We start from the raw sequence: 23,005 nt of genomic DNA, 5'->3' as shown, positions 1-23,005 counted from the left end.
GACAATGCCTTATCTTCCTTAAAATAACTTGTGTGATATAAACACTAAACACTACAGACACTGTTTATTTAATTTACTGCTTTATTAAATTAAAAAAGCTTACTTAGAGGCATTTAGATTTTTTCAAGTTTTATTTTTTTACAGGAAATTGTCTACATACTAGTGTTTATTATTTGTTTGAATATAATTTAGCAAAATAAAAAGGAAATGGTAAATTTTTTTTTAGGTTGTCAAAACTTTACATTTTTTAAAGCATAAAATTCTTTAATATCATGGCTCCTAAAATAACATTTGAATTGAATAATGGACAAACAATGTTTTATGCCGGTTCAGTTGTTGCTGGATTTGTCACAATCGAATTGTTTGAAGACTTGTCTAATGTCTCAGGTTTTATATATACATATATTTTTAAATTTTTAAATTAATATTTTACTAAATTTATTGTTATTTTATATTATTCTACAATTTGAAGAAGTCCTAGTAAATATTATGCAGTAGTTTTAAATGAGTGAAGTTATAAATACAAACAAACTTAAGTTAATTTATTTCAAACTGTAAATTAATACAGTAAAGTGCTTCCTTGCTTATCTGGTCCCTCACTTATCCTGCCGGTTTCAGTTGAGAAGTAGATTTAATTAATTCAACTAAATCAATGTTTTACTACAAACGCATGTCTGATAAAATTTTCACAATTGAGCAAACATTTACTTACAAATAGTTATGTCATGATTATATTGTTTCTTTTAATTTGATGTTATAAATAATATAAAGTTTTTTGTGCTTAGTAAATAAAAACGTGTTTTATTAATCATTTTAAACTTTTCTGCTTTCGCTAAGTAAGTTACATACTTTTGACACAGTCAACACAAATGGTTTAAAAAATTGTTAAGACAGCAAACTTTTGTTATGTTTATTTTTTCTGTTTTAATTTTTTGGTTTGTTGAAGAAAACTAAATAATGTAGATCAAAAAAAAAGTAAAAATTCAATTTCAAAAACATGCATAGCATAAAAGATATAGATTATTTTGTAAAGATTGTAATTTTGTTGTTATCTAGCTAAAGACTAATTAATTTAAAGCTTGCCCAACATGACCGGTTAAGGGAAAAAGCACTGTAATTACTTGGTACCTTTTGAAACTTTTTGTATGTATACTTTACTTGAAGTTTTAAATCAATAAACATTGTTAATAATTTGTACTATTACTTTTTAAGTTATGAAACACTTTTGAAGCATGTTTTTTTAAAGAACTAAGTTAAGGAATAAAAATATCTTGTTTTTAAAACTGAATTGTACTTGACAGAAGTGATTGTTCAAATATCTGGAAAAGCCTATCTGCGGTGGTCAGAAAGAAGAAACAAACGCACTTATAATTATTCCAACAAAGAGAATTACTTCAAATCTCCTGTGACTCTGCTACAAAGTACTTTTAGCGATTTCAAAACTTTAGAATTTTAGTATTTTGATGTTATATGTTTTACAGATTTACAAGATGACAAACTGAGAAGAGGCCAGCACAAATTTCCATTTTCATTCATGATACCCCCTAACATACCAGCTTCTTTTTATTGTTAGTTTTTTTTTTTGTGAATTCATCTTTTAATTCTTATGATACTTTGTAGCTATTTTGATTTTATTACGTTTAATCAGGTTGAACAGTTAAAATTTGCAAAAAATTTAAAAATTTTTAAGTATTAATATGCTTAGCTTAGTACTTTCTGTTTATTAACAGTGATCAAAATTTTGATGCTTCAAATCTTATTTTATAGACAGTTTGTATACACAAAATAGAATGTTTAATAAATATCTTTAAAATTTTTGATACTAACTAAGTAACAATTTTGTAAATTCTAATTGCTTTCTTGGTATTGGTTTAAAGTTTAATGATTAAATTATATGACAAATGTATAGTTTTATTAATAAAAAAAAGTTAATTAAAATATAGTAATAACTCAATTTATTTTAAACTTAAATAACTGTAAATTGCTGTTAAAATACATCACACAATTTTACTTAGTATTGAAATGGGTTGCATGTTTTCTGTGTATTTTTTATTTTGAATATATCATTTTAATAAGTTTGTTTACAACTTGTTATGGCCAAACATTTTATATTAAAAAATGTTTTTCGCGCCAAATGTATGGAATCACTGCCAATATTAGCTACACTTGTTACATTTATTTAGTCTCAAAAAAACAAAAATTTGTAGTAGTTAAAAGGCTCAGAGTTTATTAAACTTATTTAGTTTGAGTGAAAGACCAAACTTTGAAAATAAAAATTAAGTATAGTTTAAAAACTTGAAAATAAATTGTGCAAAATAAAGAAAAACAAAAAAAATTACCTATAATAAATAAAATAGTTAAAAGTGAATTTTAAAGAAAACAAATACTTAATGTTATTTAAATACTATTGAGTTCATATATAAAAAGTAAATTATAGCTAGTACTTGTGTTAAGTTTTACGATCTAGTTTTTTTATAGATTTTTATTTCATATTATATTAAAAAAGGTTGGAATTTTTTTTCAATAGTGTAATGAATTTGTTTTTAAGATTTTCTTCCAAGTTAAAAGTAGTTTTCAACAATAAGTAATGATACTAGTTTAAAGGTAATTATTGAAAGTTACTAGAAAACGTTAAGTATTATCAACTTTAAATCGAAAATTGCTATGATAAATTATAGATAATATTTTAAGTAGTTAAAGTTTATATTTTCATGCATAAGTAAGTTTTAAATAACATTAATGATAAGCAACATTGTTCAGTACAGTTAACTTTTTTATTAATGTTTGACAAAGTTGGATTTTTTTCCTCCAAAACCTGATAATAAATAAAATAGTTAATCTCTATTTAGTTATTATTCGAATTTTAAACTGTTATATATTAAAAGTTGTCATATTTTTTAAAAAATGGTTTTTATTACAAACGTGTTTTAATAAAATTTACTAGTTGTGTTTAATGTTGTTATTTTTAACAACTGTTTATTATATTTTTTTGAGTGTATTAGGTAAATAAGTCTGGTTTTAACAGCTTGTCTTAGTATTTTGTCCACAATAATGTAAGAATTAGAAAAAATGTATTTACTTATGTGTTATAGATAAAGCACTACAGTTTATTTCATATTTATTTATACATTTATATGTACATAAAATGATTAAAGAAAACAAAAGTTTATTTTTTTAATTAATAGCTATATATATTATGTTGCTTTACTTAACAAAAAAGTAGCTAAATTTATAATTAAATTTTTCCTTTTATTTAATACAATTGTAGCGTTGCTTTTTCGTTTAGTTTATTACATTTCAAAGCCAAGTGTGTTTTACAATATTTAGTAATTTATGCTGTATTATAGTTTAGAACAGTGTTTCCCAAGCTATGCTGAGTGACCCCCTTGGGGGCCATTACAGAAGTTTAGGAGGCCATGAGCAGTAAAGGGGCCACAGTGGGTCATGAGTTCATAAATTAGTAATTGATGATGAAGAGTAAAATAAAGAAGGTCATAGGCGTTTTTTGTAGTAGTTTTAAAGCTTTTACTAGATGTTATAAAAAAAGTTTAGGAGGACATATGCCATTAAAGGAGCCAGTAGCTTTTTGAGAAATTTTGCTGGAGAAGGCCACAGCTATTTTAATTTCTTTAAGAGGGCCTTTTGAAAAAAAGTTTTTAAAACCCTGCAGTAGACAGTTTGTAGTATAATTTGTTCAAAGTATCTAATTTTAATAATTTTTTTTACTAATTTTTTAAGCATAAAACTTTTTATTGCTTATTTACAGCTTTGTTTGTCAAGTACATGTTGTTTGCAAGCCTTCATAACATTCATCATTGTAAACAATTTCCTTTTTATTATTTCTTGATACCTTTAATACAAAAATACTTTAAAAATAGCATGAGTTTTTGTTTTCATCTAATGAGCTAATGTATGTTTTTTATTAATAAATAATATATAAAGTTTTTATATTAATTATAAGTTAAGTTTATTTTTGAGTTTTATAAGTTTATTTATTTATAATAGATATTATGTAACTGTCATTCTAGTTGTATTGAAAAAATTGTCTAAAGTAATTTATTTATTGCTTTAATTTACAGTTTACTAATTGACCATGACAGCAAAACTTGATTTATATGTTTTAAAATATAGTAATAAAATGTTTGAATTTTTTTCTTTAATATCCATTCATTATTCAAGTTTTGTTAATATATTTAATAGATTATAGTAAGTTTCCATGTTATATGGAGCAAAAACCAAAAGTATTATAATAATTTATATACCATTTGCAACTTAATATTAACAGATTACTCATTTTGTTTTGTACTTTATTTCACAAAGCTTTTCAAAACTATACTAGTTCCATTTTCAAGTGGTAAATGTTAAATGAATTTGAAAAAATCTTTTGGTTAGTAAACAGTTGAAAAATTACTTTAAATTATGGCGTATTAATAAATTCAAATAAATACAAACTTTAGAGATTTAGCAAGTAAAACTAAAGTAAAGATATGTTTATTAATTATATCTTATTAATTATGTTAATATTTTTGCTTTTCCATTTAATGCTATTTGCGTGTTTAGGTCTCTCTTCTTCAATCCATATTGATTCCAGGCTGTAGAGTTCACTTTGTTTACATCTTTTTAAAACTTTAAAATCTGGAATAATATTGATTCAAGAAGAGCGACCTAAGTTAATTACGCAAATGGCATTAAATTGAAAAGCAAAGTTACTAACAATTTATCAATAAACATATTTTTACTTTAGTTTTACTTGCTAAATCTCTGAAGTTTGTATTTATTTGAATTAATTCATACGTCATAATTTAGTTAAGTTAATTGTTTTTCTATAAAGTTTCAAGTTTTTCTATGAAATATCAGTTCGGTTAAAATATCGTTTTCAAAATTTAACCTGTTTTATAAATAGCTGTAAATCAGAAGTATTATAAAGCTTTTCTTCAATTACTTAATTTGGTCTTTTTATTTAAAGTTTCAAATCATTGCACTGCATATGTGTACTACGGTTTGTCAGCAAAGATCAAGCGTCACGGTCTGCACTTCAATGTGAAGGAAAAACACCAGATCACTGTTCTCGGTAACACACCACTGTCTGACTGCCCCACAAATCCTATGGTTTGTTTTTTAAGTACTTTTTTCATCTAAATTCAAAAAGTTTTTTTTTTTGTTTCTGTAGTTCCTTTTTTGTATTACTTTTATTTGTACCATATGAATATGTTTTTTTAAGTTATTTTAATCATATTTTCTCTTATTAGTTATATTATACCCTTTTTTTGATAAAAAAAAATGTTTATAAAAAATAAGGTTTTTTCAAAAGTACAGTTTTATAGAAGCAAATTTGTCTAACAGAAAATATTTTTCTAACGGTAATTTAAAAAATTAAATCTTTTTAGCTGAACTGTTAGAAAAATAAAGTGTTACGTTCAAAAGATTTTTCATGAGTGTTGAAATTTAATTTACATAGCTCGTAAAAAGTTTGTAATATAATGTAACAATTTCAAGATTAACTATTTGTAGGCGTATACAGTAATGCTTTAGGCAAGTACATTTCTTTTGTTACTTACTTACAAGTTTTTTACATTTTTTAGATCGTTTGATGGTCATATTAACGTAAAACCGCAAATTATATACGCTCGTGCATTCCAATACAATTAAGTTGTTTAAACAGTTTAATATTTCTAAACCTTATTTCCTTAATATTTTCTAAAAGTTACTTTGCATGTAAGATGTAAAATTTTTGATAAACATTATGCATTTTTTTTCATTGTTTTTAGAAAAATAACTAAAATAATAATAAAACATTCTATAAATATTTTATACATGCTTCAAAATACGGATTTAATAAGTCAAAAACAAATTTGTAAACTGATTTATCTTTATTTAAAATATAGATATAGTTTAAAAAAATCCCTTTCGTACCAAATAAATAGTTGAAAAACACAGAGTAATAACCATTTTTACTTTACTTAAAATAGCAATAAATTAGCAACTTCATCAAAATCTTTCAATCATAAATTTTTAAATTTAGTTTGCATACTACATAAATTTTATTTGAAGAATATTAGAATTTAGTCATTTAATTTCTAAAGGCGTGACAGAGTGCTTTAGGCAAAAATTTTGAATTTTTTAAATTTTCCGCGTTCCCAAATACAATCTATGGTCATCTTAAGGTCAGACCACAAATATATACGCTCAATTTAATAGAATCAACAAAAAATATCGGCGAAAGTCTGCAGAACTGAAGTCCGGACTTTCGTTTGCCGTGAGACAAGCTCAACTTTAACAAAAGGGTTGATCATGCCAATTCGAATTGGCATGATCAACCCTTTTGCTCAATTTAATAGTTGATTACTTTTAATAAATGTGTTCTTTTACTTATTGATTCATAAATAAGTAGTTAAGCTATTACAAGTTTTATTTAAAGCTGTTTTATAGCTGAAAGTTTTTCTAATAAGACAATAATAAATATTTTAGATTTATACTTAAAATGTTTTAATTAAATTACAACATAGGAACCAGTAGTTGCCAGGGAAACGAAGTTTATATGTTGTTGGTGCTGCAAAACTGGACCAATCACCGCTGAGATACAACTCAATAAAACTGGATTCGTTCCCGGTGAAACGGTGTACTGCAATATCAACATCGAAAATTTGAGGTTTTTTTCAAAAAATTGTTTTTGGCTCCTTCTGACATTTGTACAGGCTCAAAAACTTTGTATTTAAGTTTTCTAAAGCTCAAATAATAAATTTAAAACTCCAATAGCTTTTCAAAGGCTGGTTTGTTTATTTTCTTTCAACTTGCAAGCTTTAAATATTCATGAAGTTCATTTCTGCTCTATTAGTGTTTTTGGTATTGTTATTTATAAAAAAAGTTTGTGTTTAGTACGCGAAATTTTTTACCACTTTGGTATTTTTAAAACAACGAATGTTAATTTTTTGGATTTAAATTTCAATAAAATTAAAATTTCCATACCACTAATTTTAAATTGGGTCATACTCAATACATCATAGAGCGAGTTTTATTTTCACCATACTAGTTTTGTCTTTAAACAAACAAACATGTATTTATGTAATCACAGCACCACAGAACTGATTGTTACCAGGCTAAATCTGAAGAGAAGCGTATTTCTTCAGTCCCATACAAAAGGCAGGACTTGGAGTGACATCCCTGTTAAACTGGATCAACCCGGATGTAAGAGCAGAAAGACCCTGGTGCTAAACAACGTCCCTTTTCAGGTTGGTTATTATAGTTAATGTTATTATCATTTCATGTACATGTATATTATAAATCATGTTATTATCATTATCATCTTATATTACTATCATTTCATGAATATTATAAGTCATATATGTGTTTTAATAGTTTTAAATGCTATAATTTAAGTTCTATGTTTTTTATTTTAACTTTCAAAAATAGTTCACATTTAAAGTAAGTTGAAAAATGTATAAATTTCATTTACGATATCGGATAATTTAAAGAAGTAACAAAATTTTAAAGAATTTTTTTTTTTTGATATTTTTTTTCAGTTTTTACATTTTGAATACGATTTTTTAAGTAGTTATAATCTTATGCATTCTAATAAATGACAATAGTTTAGAATAAAGTTTATTTTTTTTTTTAAACTGCTACTTGCTTTGTAAATTATTTGACCAAATTTTAAACTTTTTTTTATGTTTAAGAACTTTAAATCTATTTATAAACTTATTTTAAATATATAATTTGGTTTAAAAGCTATAAATTTAATTAACTGGAATAAAGTATTTTAGCAAATACTACTAATTATTAATATAAGTTTGTTTAGCAATATATAAATATCAATAGCAGATTTTCACAAAGCTTTCTTGTAAGTTTAAGTTCTTTAACACATAATCAAGTAAATAGAGTAGGGGTGGGCAACGTACGGACCGGAGTCAAAATGACCGGCCCCCAAACCTTTTATAAATTTAAATGGAATCCGGCCCGCGGACAAAATTCATCCGGCCCGCGAGTGGATGATCCGGCCCGCTAGGCATTTTCAAAATTTATATGAAATTCTACAAGCCAATGTAAATATTACAAAATTTGTACAAAACCTTTTTTAAATTATTTTCACTAAATAAACTGAAAGACTTTAACCTGAAAACGTTTTTAAAAATGGCTTTTAATTTTTGTAGTAATAAAAACACTATTTTGTTATAGTACCTTGTTCTGTTTCAAGTCAATTGAATTAATTCTTTCTCAAATTATCCAAAAAAAATTTTGCTGAACTAACTTTGATGATCTTACCTTTCATAATGATTTTCATAAAAAATGACATGTAAAAAATTAATGTCTTTCCCAGATGTAGAGTGAGTTGTTTTTATAAATGTTAAGAAAAGTAGTTTTTAATAACATTGACACCTATTTTAAGTAAAACTGCTTAACTTTACATTTTAGTAGAATATTCCAAGTTGAGACTACAGTTTGCACTTATTTCTGCTATTGATATTTCAACTAAGAATTTTTGATTAATTAAATGGTTAAGTTTAATGATTACCAACTAATGACAATATTTCCAAACTATATGTCATTAACTTGAAGTATGATTTGTTTAGGAAATTTAATTGTGTATCTTTGTAATACCAGTTTACAATCTAACAAAATTTTAATGAATCTTTGTAAGCTTTTTTAAAATAAAAGATAGTAGTTTGATAATGTGATGATTTAACTTCTGAATAATATTATTAATGTAGCCTCGAGCCAAGGATTACCAAAACTAGATAATTTTGAGTAGTTAAACATTTTTAATATTTTAGTTTGAAATCTTAGACTCGAGTAACTTTTAGTAAGTAAATTATTGTTTTTATAAAACTAACTTGTATTAATTCGGTTGTAATAAATATAGAATTATTAGTACTTAATAAAAATTAACTTAACATTTTATACTTAAGAACCTTAGTAATTAATAAATTGATTATTCAAAAGATTCAAAATTTTAAAACACCAGATCAATTAACATCCAGCCGGATCCAAGTCTTTTGAAATTAGTTCTATTCGGATTCGAAACCTTGTCTAAAATTAACATTTAGCCGGATCCGGACAATATTTTTGAATAAAGATCCAGATCTAAAAAAGGATCCAACTGAATCCGTTAGATCACTTACTCGAAATGCTCCGGCCCGCTGAGGACTATTTTATTTTGGATCCGGCCCGTTAATTGTTTACGTTGCCCACCCCTAAAATAGAGTCTACTTAGATCTTGAACATGTATTTTACAAAAAATTAAAATACACTATTTACAGTTATTTAGTTTACTTAATTGATCTTTATTGTCCGTACCTCAGTATTTGTGATTTTACACACTTCTGTAACAAAGTAATAAATTATTTAACATAGTTTTTTTGGTCAAAGTAGAATTATGTAATAAGTTAAAACTTATATTTACTTAAATAAACTTTTAAAGCACAAAAAAGCAACAAAAAATTTTTTTGACTCAATGTTTGTGGGCATTTTTGTGATTAATGATGAAAGCATTCAAAGGTTAAACTTTTTTTTAATTTATACTTGACACATTTTGTTTTTGTTAATTATAAAAAAATAGCAAAACATTATTGTTAATTTATCAACTAAATAAAGTATATGTGTAAAAATTATCAGACTAAGTTTTGAATCATATAGGTTTTTTAAAATTTTCTAAGCTAAAAGTAGAAAGTTTTACTTGTTTTTCTCTTATTTTTTATACTCTAATGTTTTATAAAACTGAAATATTTTTTTACCATATACTAATAACGAGTTAAAAAAAAAACAATTTTCTTATCTTACTTATATGAACATTGGTAGCTAAACCATTCTGTTGTACCTTTTAAAACAGTAAGTGTAAGTTAGAGTAGTGATTTTAAACTAAATGAATATAAAGGTAGGAAAAATATTTAACTAATTATTGTAGTTTTAAACTGAATAAAAGTCAATGCTTAAGGTAGACTTGAATTCATATCGAATGCAGGTTTTGATTTTTTACTTTAGTTAATTTTCTTTCGTAAATTGTTATCTAACCTTTTTGTTAGTTATTGCACCTTAATAAAAATTAAAGTAGTTTTTGAAATAAACTGGGTTAGCGTTGCAAACTTCAATAGTTTCTCTATGTGAAGTGCAAAATAAAAAGGAGAAAAAAGAACACATAATTAAAAATTTATATCCTATAGTTATTAAACAGTTTTTTTTTTCCTAAAAATATTTAAGTGTTTAACTAGTTTTTAAATCACTTCGTCTATCAAACTTTTTAGAAATAAAATGTACCTGTTTTTGAAGATTTGGCTAAGTTTTTTTTAATTTCTCTGCTTCTTTCATGTAGATTCTAAAGCTATTTAAACAAAAATATTTCCATAACATTTAATGACCCTAGATAAGTTTAAAAATAGTTTAAAATTGTAGAGATAAATTTTAGTAGGTTATAAGTATATATACTGCATATGTAATTGATATATATAATTTATTACATAATATTTAAAGAATTTGTATTATTAAAAAATTCAATTGTGGTTAATAAAATAGATTTCATAAAACAGCCAATATTATTCCTGAAAAAAAGTTACTTGTTTTTTTTTTTCACTTACTAAATGTTTAAAACTAATGGTGTTTATAGTTAACTTTGATCTTTTTATATGGATTTTATAGTGCATAAATCATTCAAATCTTTTAACAAAATAATGACTAAAAAAAACTTATAACATTTAATATTCTCCAACTTACATTTAATCAGACAACAAGTTACACTATTACTTATAAAAAAAATTGTACAAAGACTTAGGTAAAACTTTCAGTAATTTTTTTAATTTAAATTAACATCAGTTTCATAACCTGTTTATTACAGATTACTGTTACAAGTTTTATAATTTTTTATCTAAAGTATATACAATTTTTAAATAGCTGCATACAGATTAAAGTAAAAAAATAAGTTAAAGTTTATATTTAATAGTTATGTCAAGCTGAATAACGTGATTTACATATTACGATATCATTTTATTATATATACAGGGTTGCCACTTTACCTAGAATTCTGGAAAAACCTGGAATTTGGAAAATTTTGAAAAAAAAAACCTAGAAAAACCTAGAATTTGAACGAAATCACTAAAAAAACTGGAAAAACCTGGAATTCTAACAGTTTTCACATGTTCAATAGTAAAATATCGGTTTGACTCAAAAAATCAATCATAAAATTTAAAAAATTTTGTCATCATAATTTTTTTTAATTAAAATGCATATTTAAAGTAGCTATACAGTATCTTTTTAATGTTTATATACTATTTAACACCGTTTCTAACCTTAAACTTAACTTTTAAACTAAAAATTGAACCAAAAGTGTGTACTTTTAAAAACCCGGAAGAAATTTGGAAAACCTGGAAAAAAAATAAAAAAAAGCGAGTGGCAACCCTGTTTATAGTAGATATAATAAAGTAATAAACTTAGATAAATAGTACAGAGTTTTTAATCAGATAGCCTGTCACATAGTGAATTTGGTATATGAAATATTTCTCTGTTTAGTATTATAAAATTCAATAAATAATTGCAGTTACCAGTAGATCTTGCTCCTTCAATGCTTCCATTTTGTGGTATAATAAAACCGAACTATTTCCTTGAGGTTAGATTGAAATATATATAATTTATCTTATATGCTTTGTCATTTCAAGGTCTTTTAATGAATGTATGTTTACTGGAGCTAAAAAATTAGTTAATATTTTTCCAGTTAACATTTCGTTTAAAGAAGAAAAAAATATCAATAAAATTAATATAACATCATAAAGTTGACACATTTTAATACTTTTAACATTTTTTGTTGTTATATTCTGTTTAAAACTTTAACTTTTTAAATCTTAAAAGTTTCAAGTCAAGTTGTTTATGTTTTTTAGTACAGGTTAATAATATTAATAACTCTTCATATAAAAAGAAATTATAACAAAAACTTAGTAAATTGTTACAATTTCACAGAACTATCGCATTGTTTTTTTAATTTAGCGTATATTTTTTTAAAGATTCATAATACTTTTCCAAACTTGAATCAAAACTATTATTAAACTTTATTTCATTATTACTATAGATTTTTGAAATGCTTTACTGCTAATTTATTTTTTTTAATAATTTAAGTTTTAGTTATGTTATAGATTAAAACTATCATTTCCAAAAAATGTTTAGATTCATTAAATTTAGATCAAAATAAACTTACTTATATGTTAGTTTATTATATTTTTAACATGAACTGATATTTAATAATACTTATCATTTGATACTAACCAATAAAGTTGTTCTTTCTAAGTTGAATTTTTCTTTAAATACTGACATTAATTTTAAAACAAATTATGTATAAAAAACGTGTTTCAACTGTTTATATACAAACATATCACAAATAACCTATTGTTATTGTGATGTAGTCAAAACATATTCACAAATAGCTTATTGTTATTGTGATGTAGTCAAAACATATTCACAAATAGCTTATTGTTGTTGTGATGTAGAAAAAACACATTCACAAGCAAATCCTTTAAAATACTTTTTGTATCATAAAGTGTTTTCATAGTTAGTTTAAGCTCTTTGAATTGAAGGCCTTTGTTTAAATCTATATAGTGGCAACTGTAGTATTTTATTAAATTACTTTGATAAGACAAACATTTCTGGTATATGCAGTTCCTTTTATCTTATAATGTTGTCTTTTCGCGTTTTTTTAAACTACAACATGTTTTTATTGATTGATATAAAATTTCATCCAGCATTTTCCATTTAGAGTTATAATGTTTAGTTGTTGCTTTTAGATCATAAAGCAACAATATAGAGTTGTTATGTTACTTTTAGATCATGTTCTGTAATGTATCGTTTTAGTTTGCTATTGATTTTTGTTTTGTTATTTCTGTATTTTTATAAGTGTTTATTGATCCGACGAGTGTTTTTGATCTGCAGTTTTAGCTGTTGTTTTGTAAACTAATTAGATGCTAAGATTTTTTTTTCCTTTGATGGACGTGATCTTGATTTAGATTTTTTATTTTAAAAAGATAAAGCATATTTTGTAAAATTCTTAGTCCTAAAGTAAGAAATCAACTAAAATATTTAATTTACTAAAAAATACTATAACAATTTTTAGTACTTAACTGTTTTCTTAACTTGGTAATAAGTAAAAGGGTTTTTTAGATTTATATTACAATAACTTTTAATTGATTTAAGATTCATATTTTATCTCATAATTATCAGAAAGTTGTTTAGATTTTTGTATTAATTGATTTTGTTAGGTATAATTGTTTAAAATATTAAAACTAGATGTATACTGTTGTGGTTATGGAAATATAGATAAATATTATCAATAATCCTTCAATTATTTATTTATAAATTTTCCTACAGTTTATTGTTCACAAAATTTTCTAATAGTTTTGTTTTTTTTACTAATAAGGGGTTGTTAATTTGACTGCAATTTCAGTCATAAGATAATTATAAACAAAAAATCAGTTGGAAAATCACTCTTGAAATTTTATTAGTTATGTTCTTACATATAAAGCAATGTTATTTAATACAGTAAGTTTAAATTTGTTTGGAGACTAATTTGTTGGGCTTTTGAAAAACTTCGAGCTAAATAATATCAGAGCTATTTTTTTGGAAAAACAAGTTTAAGTGGTTTAAGTTTGTATAAATAAAAGTTCTGTTAATCTTAATACTTATGTGGTTTGTTTTTGTAACTTATTAAGTCTAGCTTTTGTTTTAAACTCCTTTATGTGTTTTAAGCTTAAATAAGACTGGTTAACCAAAAAAAACGTACTGGTCAGTACCTGCCTACAAATAAATTTGTTATTTACTTCTTTAACTAAACATTATATTAAAAATAATAAATAAACAAATATACAGCTGGAGGGAGAAATAGACGGTTGTCACATCAACTTGAGGGCTCCTTGTCAATTGTTTGTTGCTGGTGTAGCGCCTACTGGACGTTAGTTGTTTTGTACTGGAATTTGTTATCATTTTATTTAAATTTGTTAATATTTGTATCTGGAAAGTAAAAAATAAGACTAATAGGTTTAATTATCAATTAGCTATCTGTTGGCTAGCTATTTTGCATTTGTTAAGTTTCAACTTTAAAAAACTTTGATACTTTATTTTACTTAACACTAGCTAAAATTACTAATGACTATAATTGTTAATTAAAAGTTATTTTTTATAACGTTTTTTAGGCTGTTTATTACCTTTATCTCTAAATTTAATCTAGTTTTTTAATACTTATAGCAACCAGCAAAAAAAAGACAGATTTACAAGTTTTTCGAAACCACAAAAAATTTTAAACACCATTTGTTTCACAGCTGGTTATGCGCAACCAGTAGCAAGCGACCAACCACCAAACTACCAACCATTAGCTCAACCATCTGCACCAGGTTACCAACCAACTGGTTACCAACCAACTGCACCACCAACCAATGGTGGCTATTACGACTGGAACAAGCCACCTCAGCCCAATTAGAATTTAATGTAAATATTTATTTGTTTGATCAATTTGAACTCGTTAACGTCTTTTTCTTTTTGTTTGTAAAATACTAACTGCCTCTAAACTTAAAGAGTAAGTTACATCTGTTTGAATATTGTTAAAATTTCATTAGGATAATAATAATTGCACTTTTTACACCGCTCTATCAAGTGTTTGTGTCTTTAAAAAAATTATTACGTCGTTTTGCGTAAATGAATTACACGTGAATAAATTGTGTAAAATTATTAGAAATCAAGAATTTTATTAATTGTTTTGTCAAGTTCATGGTTCGTTTTTGATCAAAAATCGCTTTTTTGTTTCAGAGATACTTGTACAGTACACATGTTGTATATACTATCTTTCAAAAATTTCAAACGCTTAATTTTCAGTTTCTTTTTAAAACTAACCAAAGTGTTTAATTTATTTAAATTTAAGTTCTTAATTTTCCAACATTTAAAAAACTAACCAAAATATTAAGTTACTAAATTTAGGTTTTCTTATTTTTTTTAGGTGTACTAAAATTAAAGTTTTTACGTTTTGTTTTGTAAGATACTTTCTAGGAACTTTTATTTTATTATTCTTACACAAACAAGTTTTAAGATTGCCATAAACCGTAAGGTTTATTGTTTTGTTTTAAGTTGCTGATGAATAAAAAGAAAAGGTAATTTTGTTGTCTAAAATGTTATTACTTACATAAAATATATCATGAAAAGTTTTTTTTTTTGGTTTAATTCAGATTTTTTTTTCTTATAAACTCTTAAAGTAGCATTACAGTATAATTTTAATATATAATATCAAAGTTAGTTTCTTTTGCTTTAAATTTATACTAAAAATTGACAAAAATAGTTTGAACTTTTAAAATTTTGAATAAACTCAGAAAAAATTTAAAAAGCTACAAAATTCCTTTGCCAACTCTAATCAAAATAACATATAAAACTTAATTAAAAACTAAAACTGTTTTAAAACTGCTACAGACTTATTACGGTAACCTTCCTCTGAGTAAGCACTTTTTTAAACAACATTTATTTTTGTTCAAAATGCAATTTTTGGTTTACACTGGTTCTTGCTAGCAGTGGTGTCAGAATTTAATGAGCTTACTTACATACACTGCATTTTTTATATTGAAAAGATTAAACATATTTTGAGATAGTTTAAGCTGCTCGCACCACCTATGGCGTCATAATGCGTCGCCCACTTTTTGAATATATTATATTTAACTTTAATACGTATCTACAGCCTTTGAAAAAGACTTGATGGTTAAATATAGTGGAACAAACATGGAAATTTTTAAGATATGGTTGCAAAACTACGGCCCGATTGAAATTTTGCCCACCAAATAAAAACCTCAAATCTTCGGCATTTTTTATTTATTTAGATTGACTTGTGCTGCGAACTTAACCAATACCTATTTCGGCCGTCATCAACAGAGTTGAGATGTTTTAAAACTGATCAAACGAGCATAGACTATAATCTCATACATAAGCTGACAATGCCTGAGACGTTATGCTGTGAATGATTTAGATGTGTCAATTTTTTCAACTTAACTCACAAACGGTCGCTTCAGTGCTACGTACTTAAGCCCGCTTGGTTAATATCACAACAGCGATTTCTCGCGACTATGCCTCCCTGATGACTCCCAATAAGAATGGACCCGGTCGTAGGTTGTCTCGGATGTCGTTGTTTGTTGTGTGAAGTTCATTATTTATCGTGCAAATTTAGAAAGACTCAGCTTTTTTTGAAGTTTTTATTTTAAAATTTATTAATCATGTTCCAGAAAAAGTATGTGATTTGTCGTTGCCCTCATTTTTGATAGATTTATGCTATAATTTTTAATTAGGTTGTATTTCACTAAATCAATTTCATTAATTTTTTTTAATAAATAAATTATTATCTAAAATATATACTTTTACCTACGGGCTGGCAAGCGGTCATTGATCATCTTAGTGATTGAAAATCAAACCAATTATTTTATTTTTTATTTTAAAAACTGTATTTGGTTCTATTTTGCTTTAAATATACTAACAATTACGTAAGCTTAACTTTAGCAAATTTTTGCTGTTTCGAAGTTAAAAAATAGCTCGAAAAAAGCTAAAATTTATTTCAAAATTAAGGCCTACAGCAACTGCTAATCAGTACTATTAAAGCATTTATACAATTAACTTTTTTATGTTATTTTTTTTGGTTTAGTGTTACTTAAAAAAACTCAAAATTATTTAAGTATTAAAAACATATTATTTCCCTTAAAAAAAGTTGCTATTCCATCCGAATTTCCTCAGGTGTTTTTCAGGTAACATAAAGTAGTTTAAAGGAATAAATTATTAAAAACACTCGTCACAGACAACTCTGAATTTTATTAGGTTTTATAAACTATAAAAAGGAGTTTATATAAAAACTGACAAATATGTTTCTTAATTGGAATATAACTGTTTCTAGGTAATTTTGCAAGTAAACATGACTTTAGTGAGTTAGTCAATTCTTTTTTTTTCTAATCTTAGTCGTAAAGTTTCATTAAAATAAAATTTTTGAAATAAAAACTAACCATATTCTATTTGTAACACTAAGTGTAACTTAAAGTTGCATGATAGTGGTTTTTGTGACAGTTTTATGTCAACGGCCGCTTAAACCAAACTTTTTTTATAAATTGCTAGTAAATATTATTTGTTAATATATAAGTCTTAAGTAGTTGTCCATTCACAAAATGGATTAAGGTTAACAAACTTAAAAAAACAAAAATCTTATTTTCTCATTTTTTTAACATTGAATTATCATTACTTAAGCTAAAACATTTGAAACTAAATACTAAAACATTAAATTGACTTAACATCTTAGATTTAAAACAACGTAAAATATTACATTCATTAAGCAGAAAAAATTATCAACAGTAAAGTAGACGTGAAAAAAATCTTCATTCAACCGATATAGTATTCTACTTACTCATGCGAACATTTCTTGTCTGCTTGTATTTTCTTCTTGTTTCTAAAAAACAATATAGTTTTAAGTTTTTCATTGTAGTAAGCTACTGCAATTCGTTTAAGTGGCTAGATGTTTTTCAATTTGGTTGTTGATTTCTACATCAAATACATTTTTCTATAAAAAAAACAAAAAAAGTAGGACAAGCTATCAATTATTACATGTAACTATATAAGTTTAAGCGTTTGCTAATAAAGATAATACCTAGATAACACGTTAACACAGAAACATGTGTTTGTTTAGTTAAGAAAAAAATACTGTTTAAATTTGTTATTATTAAGTAAATGTATTGATTATATCCTTATTGCTTAGAATCTATGTTCTAATTTATTGTATAATTAGTTCCCAGATCCATTTTGTTAGGTTTTAATCAGCTTACACACTGGAAATATAGTTATTGAGAAATTATACAAATTTTATCTAAATTTAAAACTTACTAGTTTGTACTGACATTTTATTTAGAATTCAAAGTATTTTAACTGAAGTAAGATAGTAAGATATTTAGTCAAACAATCTCAAATAATTAAATTATAACAAGAGTTTTCTTTGGAGTAATACATACAAATAAGTTGAAAAGTTCGTGTGAGACAACAAAGTATATACAAACTACTAGTTGCGACGTGAGGTATTTTTATAGGGGATGCAGAAATTTTACAATTAACAAAAACTTATTACCTATTTAGTAAGACAAAACAACACTACAATCAGAAAAGAACTTGTGCAAAAAAAAGTTCATTTAAAAGGAATATTTTTAACAGTTATATAAATCTATAGTAGTATTTTTATTTTTTTAGGCGAACATCTGTTTTAATGCTCCATCCCACGCGACGCTATTGCAAGTTACTTGTAATTGTAAATAGCAGGTGAAACTATTTCACCATACTACGTTTATTTATTTTTATCATTCACCTTTTAATATTAAAATACTTTTTTTTGTGTGTAAAAAGAAATGTTTCTTACTATTTAAATTTCTATTTACAAAAAGTTTTGTAGAAAGTTGACAACTAATATGTTTTTTAATTATTTACGTGATAAATACTAAAATAAAAATAAATTCTACTATATTGTCCTATTTACTTTCTAAATGGTAGATAACACTGCTTTTATTTATAAAATATTGAAGTTTTTTAATAAAAAATGTAGTTTTTTTAACAATTTTTTTGGTTTTTTAATAAACTAACGATCTATTGTTTTTATTGTAGCCTAATAAGTTTTAGTAATTTGCACAAACTCAACAACTGCCTTCATAACTTTAAGGTCAAGTACTAATGATGTACATCTTGTAAGTTTACAATTTAAGATTTTTGAAATAAGTAAAAAGCTAATTTGTATACAAAATTAAAGTTTTTTATTAAAATATAGAAATTAAAAAATTATTGATTATAAAGCGATCAAGTTTAGTATGACCCAGTTTAAAATGACAGAGTTTAATATAATCGAGTTTAAAATGGTCAAGTTAAAGATATGGTTTAAAATTACAAAGTTTAAAATGACCGTAAGAACTGATCAGCTTCTTCAATATGTAGTTAATTCTAAAAGTTTTTAAAACGCCATAAAAATCCAAAAAACTTGCTTTCAATTTTAATAAAGATGTTGCTAGACAAGCAATCCAAGCAAAGAAATAAATATTAAAAATTAAAACTGATTTAACAAAGGTATGTATATATAGTATCCAACATTTATATAAAATATTTTCTACATATTTATATGTATTTTTATAAATTTTACAATATGTTTATCAATTTTTGCAAGGCTTGTCATTTTTTTATATGTTTTTTGATAATCTGGTAACTGTCTAAATTTGTAACAAACATATTTTAGAAAATAGTTACATTCTATGTTTTGAATTACAAAACTGGTTATCCAGTATAAAAATTTCATCCAAAATAAAGATAAACTATTACTTACAGTGTTACAAAAAAAGTTACATACTTTTTTATATTTGATAACTTAAAAACTAACTTAGTTTAACTAGTTTCACTTGCTTGGGGAGTTGAACTTCATAGTTTTTCAACATTTTGTGGTTTTTATTGTTTATATTATAGCCTTATAAGTCTTCTTCAAATTGTGTTTCACCAAGTTTGTTGTTTAAAAGATTTTTTTTTTGCTTGATTAAAAGTGAAATATTAGTGGGACAGGTAAACTTACACAAAATTTAACACACTTACTTATCCCCAGAAAACGTTTATAGTTAAAAGGGCTATAGTTTTTGACTGATGATTTTATGGTTTTTCATCATAAAAAAGCTATTAAGGCAATAGGGAATTGAAAAAAAAATAAAGAAATTAATATTATACCTTCTAAAAGCTCAAGTTATAATGCACATCTTATCAAGGGATAGTTAGAGGATAAATAAAGGATAGTTCTGAATAATACGTGTTGCGTAGCAACACGTATTATTTAGACACAACTTTTTTGTACAATTTTTTGAAACAAATAATTAGTGGAAATTTACACAAAAAAACGAGAGAATACAAAAAAGTTTTCCAAAACGAGAGAGACTACTAAAAATTACTTTTTATAAGCAATTTTAACTCATATTTTCTCTTAACTTACTAATTAAATAGTATATTGTTGAATGTAAATGTAAATTTTAACTTAGAAAAAACAGATTTTTACTTAAATAAATTTTAATTTTATATACAACATTCAAAGCAATATTAAATTTTTATTTAAAATAACTATATTAAATATTACAACATTATTACATTCAAATATTTGAATAATTTTACACACTGTATAACAAAAAAAATTAATCTAACTATCAAAATAAAATAAAAAAGTACTAATTATTAGAAATTTTTTAGTTACTTTTAATAAAACATAATAATACTTCCATCCATCTTATTTTTAGCAGAGTAAGATTAAGGTAGATTTTTTCAGCTGCTCTTTACACATTAAGACTTTTTTTTTCTTAGATTGGTTGTCTTCAGACCTTGAAATGGTTGGTTCTTTCTTGTAAGATTCCAAGAAATCAACTTCTAGCCATTTAGTATCATATATCATCTGTAATAATGTTTACATGTTTGGCTTGTAAACATTAGATTTAAAGACTTAGAAACACTATAAAACATTTCAAAAACAGTTTAAAACCACGGAGTAAAACAATACCAGGGACAAATTATGAAACGTTAAAAAGATGTTTTTATGATTGCATATAATAATAATGATAATAATAATAATAATAATAATAATAATAATAATAATAATAATAATAATAATAATAATAATAATAATAATAATAATAATAATAATAATAATAATAATAATAATAATAATAATAATAATAATAATAATAATAATAATATGAATAATATTAATAATAATAATAATAATAATAATAATAATAATAATAATAATAATAATAATAATAATAATAATAATAATAATAATAATAATAATAATAATAATAATAATTTTTAATAACAACGATAAAGTTAATGTTAAATAATAATATTATCGACAAATATTTTAATAGCAACGTTTATTATCAAAAATAAAAAGTAAAACGATTTTTAAGTAATGATAATAAAAGTTTTAAAACAAAAATAAAAATTATTATCAGAAAAAACATAAGAAACTTAAAATGCAAATAATAATATATAAATAGTAATAAAATAACAATAGTAATTACTGTAAAAATAATAGTGTCGATATTATTATTCCTAATCACTAGTGTTTGTTTTTCTACTATCGTCAATTTCGAAAACAAAAACTATTTTTTTATTATTATTAGTTTTAACTAAAGCGGACTTTAAAAAAAATACATACTAAAATTATAAAAACGAATAGTCAGCCTGTTTTTTCCGATATTCGTAATAAAAACTTTAATTGTAGTAAAATATTGCTAATTATAGATATAGTTATATATATAGTAATATATAAAATGATTTTTTGCTATTCCTTTTAGATAATGAAAATACTAATAATAAAAATGTTATAAATGAACGACAAAGACGATATCGCAGTTATAGTAGTTATATTGCTTAACATTATAATTGTCGGCAATTTTTCTATTACTATCGTTAATTCGATAAAAAGAACAAAATTTCTAATTGCGATAGAATTCATAATAGTTGATTTAAATGTAATAAAAGAAAGTTAAAAACGATATCGCAGTTATAAAAAAAATGTGTAAGATTTAAATTATCGGCTTTTTTTTCTTTTACTATCGTTAATTCGATAAACAGAACACAAAATCTATCAGCAACAAATTCATAATAGCCGATTCAAAAGAATAATTCTATTTTTTTTTTATAACAGTTATATTAAACTATTAACAAAAATCTTAATATACGTAAGAATAAATTTTAAACTACGTAAGAGTTAAGTTATCGACATTTTTTCTTCTATTATCTATAATTCGATACTAAAAACTTAATTTTTATTAGTTATTAGTTAATAGACATGTGTTAACATTGCTTAAATTCTAAATGGTTCCTTCATAAAATATTTAGAGCGCTGTTTTTAACGTTCAATAAATAATACTAAATTTGATTTACGAAATTCTTCTAAACGTTTGAACAAAAATAGTTTAAACCAAAGTTTAAGATAATATAGTTACAGTCTTAATGTTACTTTGATTCTGTTAAAAAAGCGATTATTATGTGACGTCATAATTACTTAACGGATCGCCTTAAAAAATTTTCTTAGAAATATTTAGGTCGTCATTAGTAAGTGTACGAATTTTCATTTCCATACATGCAGTAACTTCGTCACACGAACTTCATTCTGCTTAAAACGCAATTTCGGTGTGACGTCATAGTTACTCAACGGATCGCCTTAAAAAAAATTAATTTACAGATTTAGGTCATCATTAGTAAGTGTACGAAATTTCATTTCCATACATGCAGTAACTTCGTCACACGAACTTTATGGTCAACTATCCTTTGATAAGAGATCCATTCAAGTTATATACTATAACATACTTTCTATAAAAAATTAAAATGTAATTTTATTTTAAGATATGATTTTCCAATTAGTAAAATAAATCCAAAATATATATATTGAGTAGAAATTATTTTTTGCTATTTATTTAAATTTTGCAAAACTGATGGCATGTGGTCTAATGGTGTAGGGGTCCTAATAACAGCTTTAAAAACTCACTGAGTTAAACGTTACAAGATCAAAACCAAGTGGTTGACACATATAAAAAAATACCAAAAGTCTTTTAACCTTAAACATTCAAGAAAAGTTCCTTGCATTATAAGAATAAATGTAAAGTAACAAATCTTATAAAATAAATATGCATTTTATGACTTAAGTAAAGATATATATTTTTTTAATTTACTCAAAAATATTCTGTATCTTTATTTTTTATTATTATTCTAAGATTAGACTGTTAAAGTTTTAGAATAGGTGGTTAAAAACCATAGGAAATGATGTATTTTTAATGTGACAGTCTTTTTTATTTTATCTTTCAATAAAAAATCTATTAAACTCTACCTTTGTACTCTTTTATGTCTAAAACTAATTAAAAAAAACTGTATTAATATTTGTTTTTTAAGTCAATCTTTAAAGTGAGGTCAACATCAATTTGTTGTAAAAAAATTACCCCTTGTTGTATTAGTTAAAATAAATTTACTTTTTTAG

The 23,005-nt window shown here is 24.2% G+C and overlaps 1 protein-coding gene across 1 annotated transcript; it reads left to right on the top strand.

The window, feature by feature from the left end:
- The first annotated feature begins 230 nt into the window (after positions 1 to 230).
- Positions 231 to 15,044, top strand: LOC145836025 (arrestin domain-containing protein 3-like). The gene is made up of 9 exons (XM_082943813.1): positions 231 to 387; positions 1,302 to 1,421; positions 1,482 to 1,568; positions 4,967 to 5,109; positions 6,507 to 6,649; positions 7,073 to 7,229; positions 11,522 to 11,590; positions 13,834 to 13,915; positions 14,283 to 15,044. The coding sequence occupies exons 1-9, from the start codon at positions 273 to 275 to the stop codon at positions 14,438 to 14,440; spliced, it is 1,074 nt and encodes a 357-aa protein (XP_082799939.1). The 5' UTR covers positions 231 to 272; the 3' UTR covers positions 14,441 to 15,044.
- Positions 15,045 to 23,005: the final 7,961 nt, after the last annotated feature.

The sequence above is a fragment of the Thalia democratica genome, chromosome 5 (assembly GCF_965202585.1).
Source record: "Thalia democratica chromosome 5, ktThaDemo2.hap1.1, whole genome shotgun sequence".
Classification (NCBI taxonomy): domain Eukaryota; kingdom Metazoa; phylum Chordata; class Thaliacea; order Salpida; family Salpidae; genus Thalia; species Thalia democratica.
Note: the sequence above shows the minus strand (reverse complement) of the source record. Positions and strands in the feature narration are given on the sequence as shown.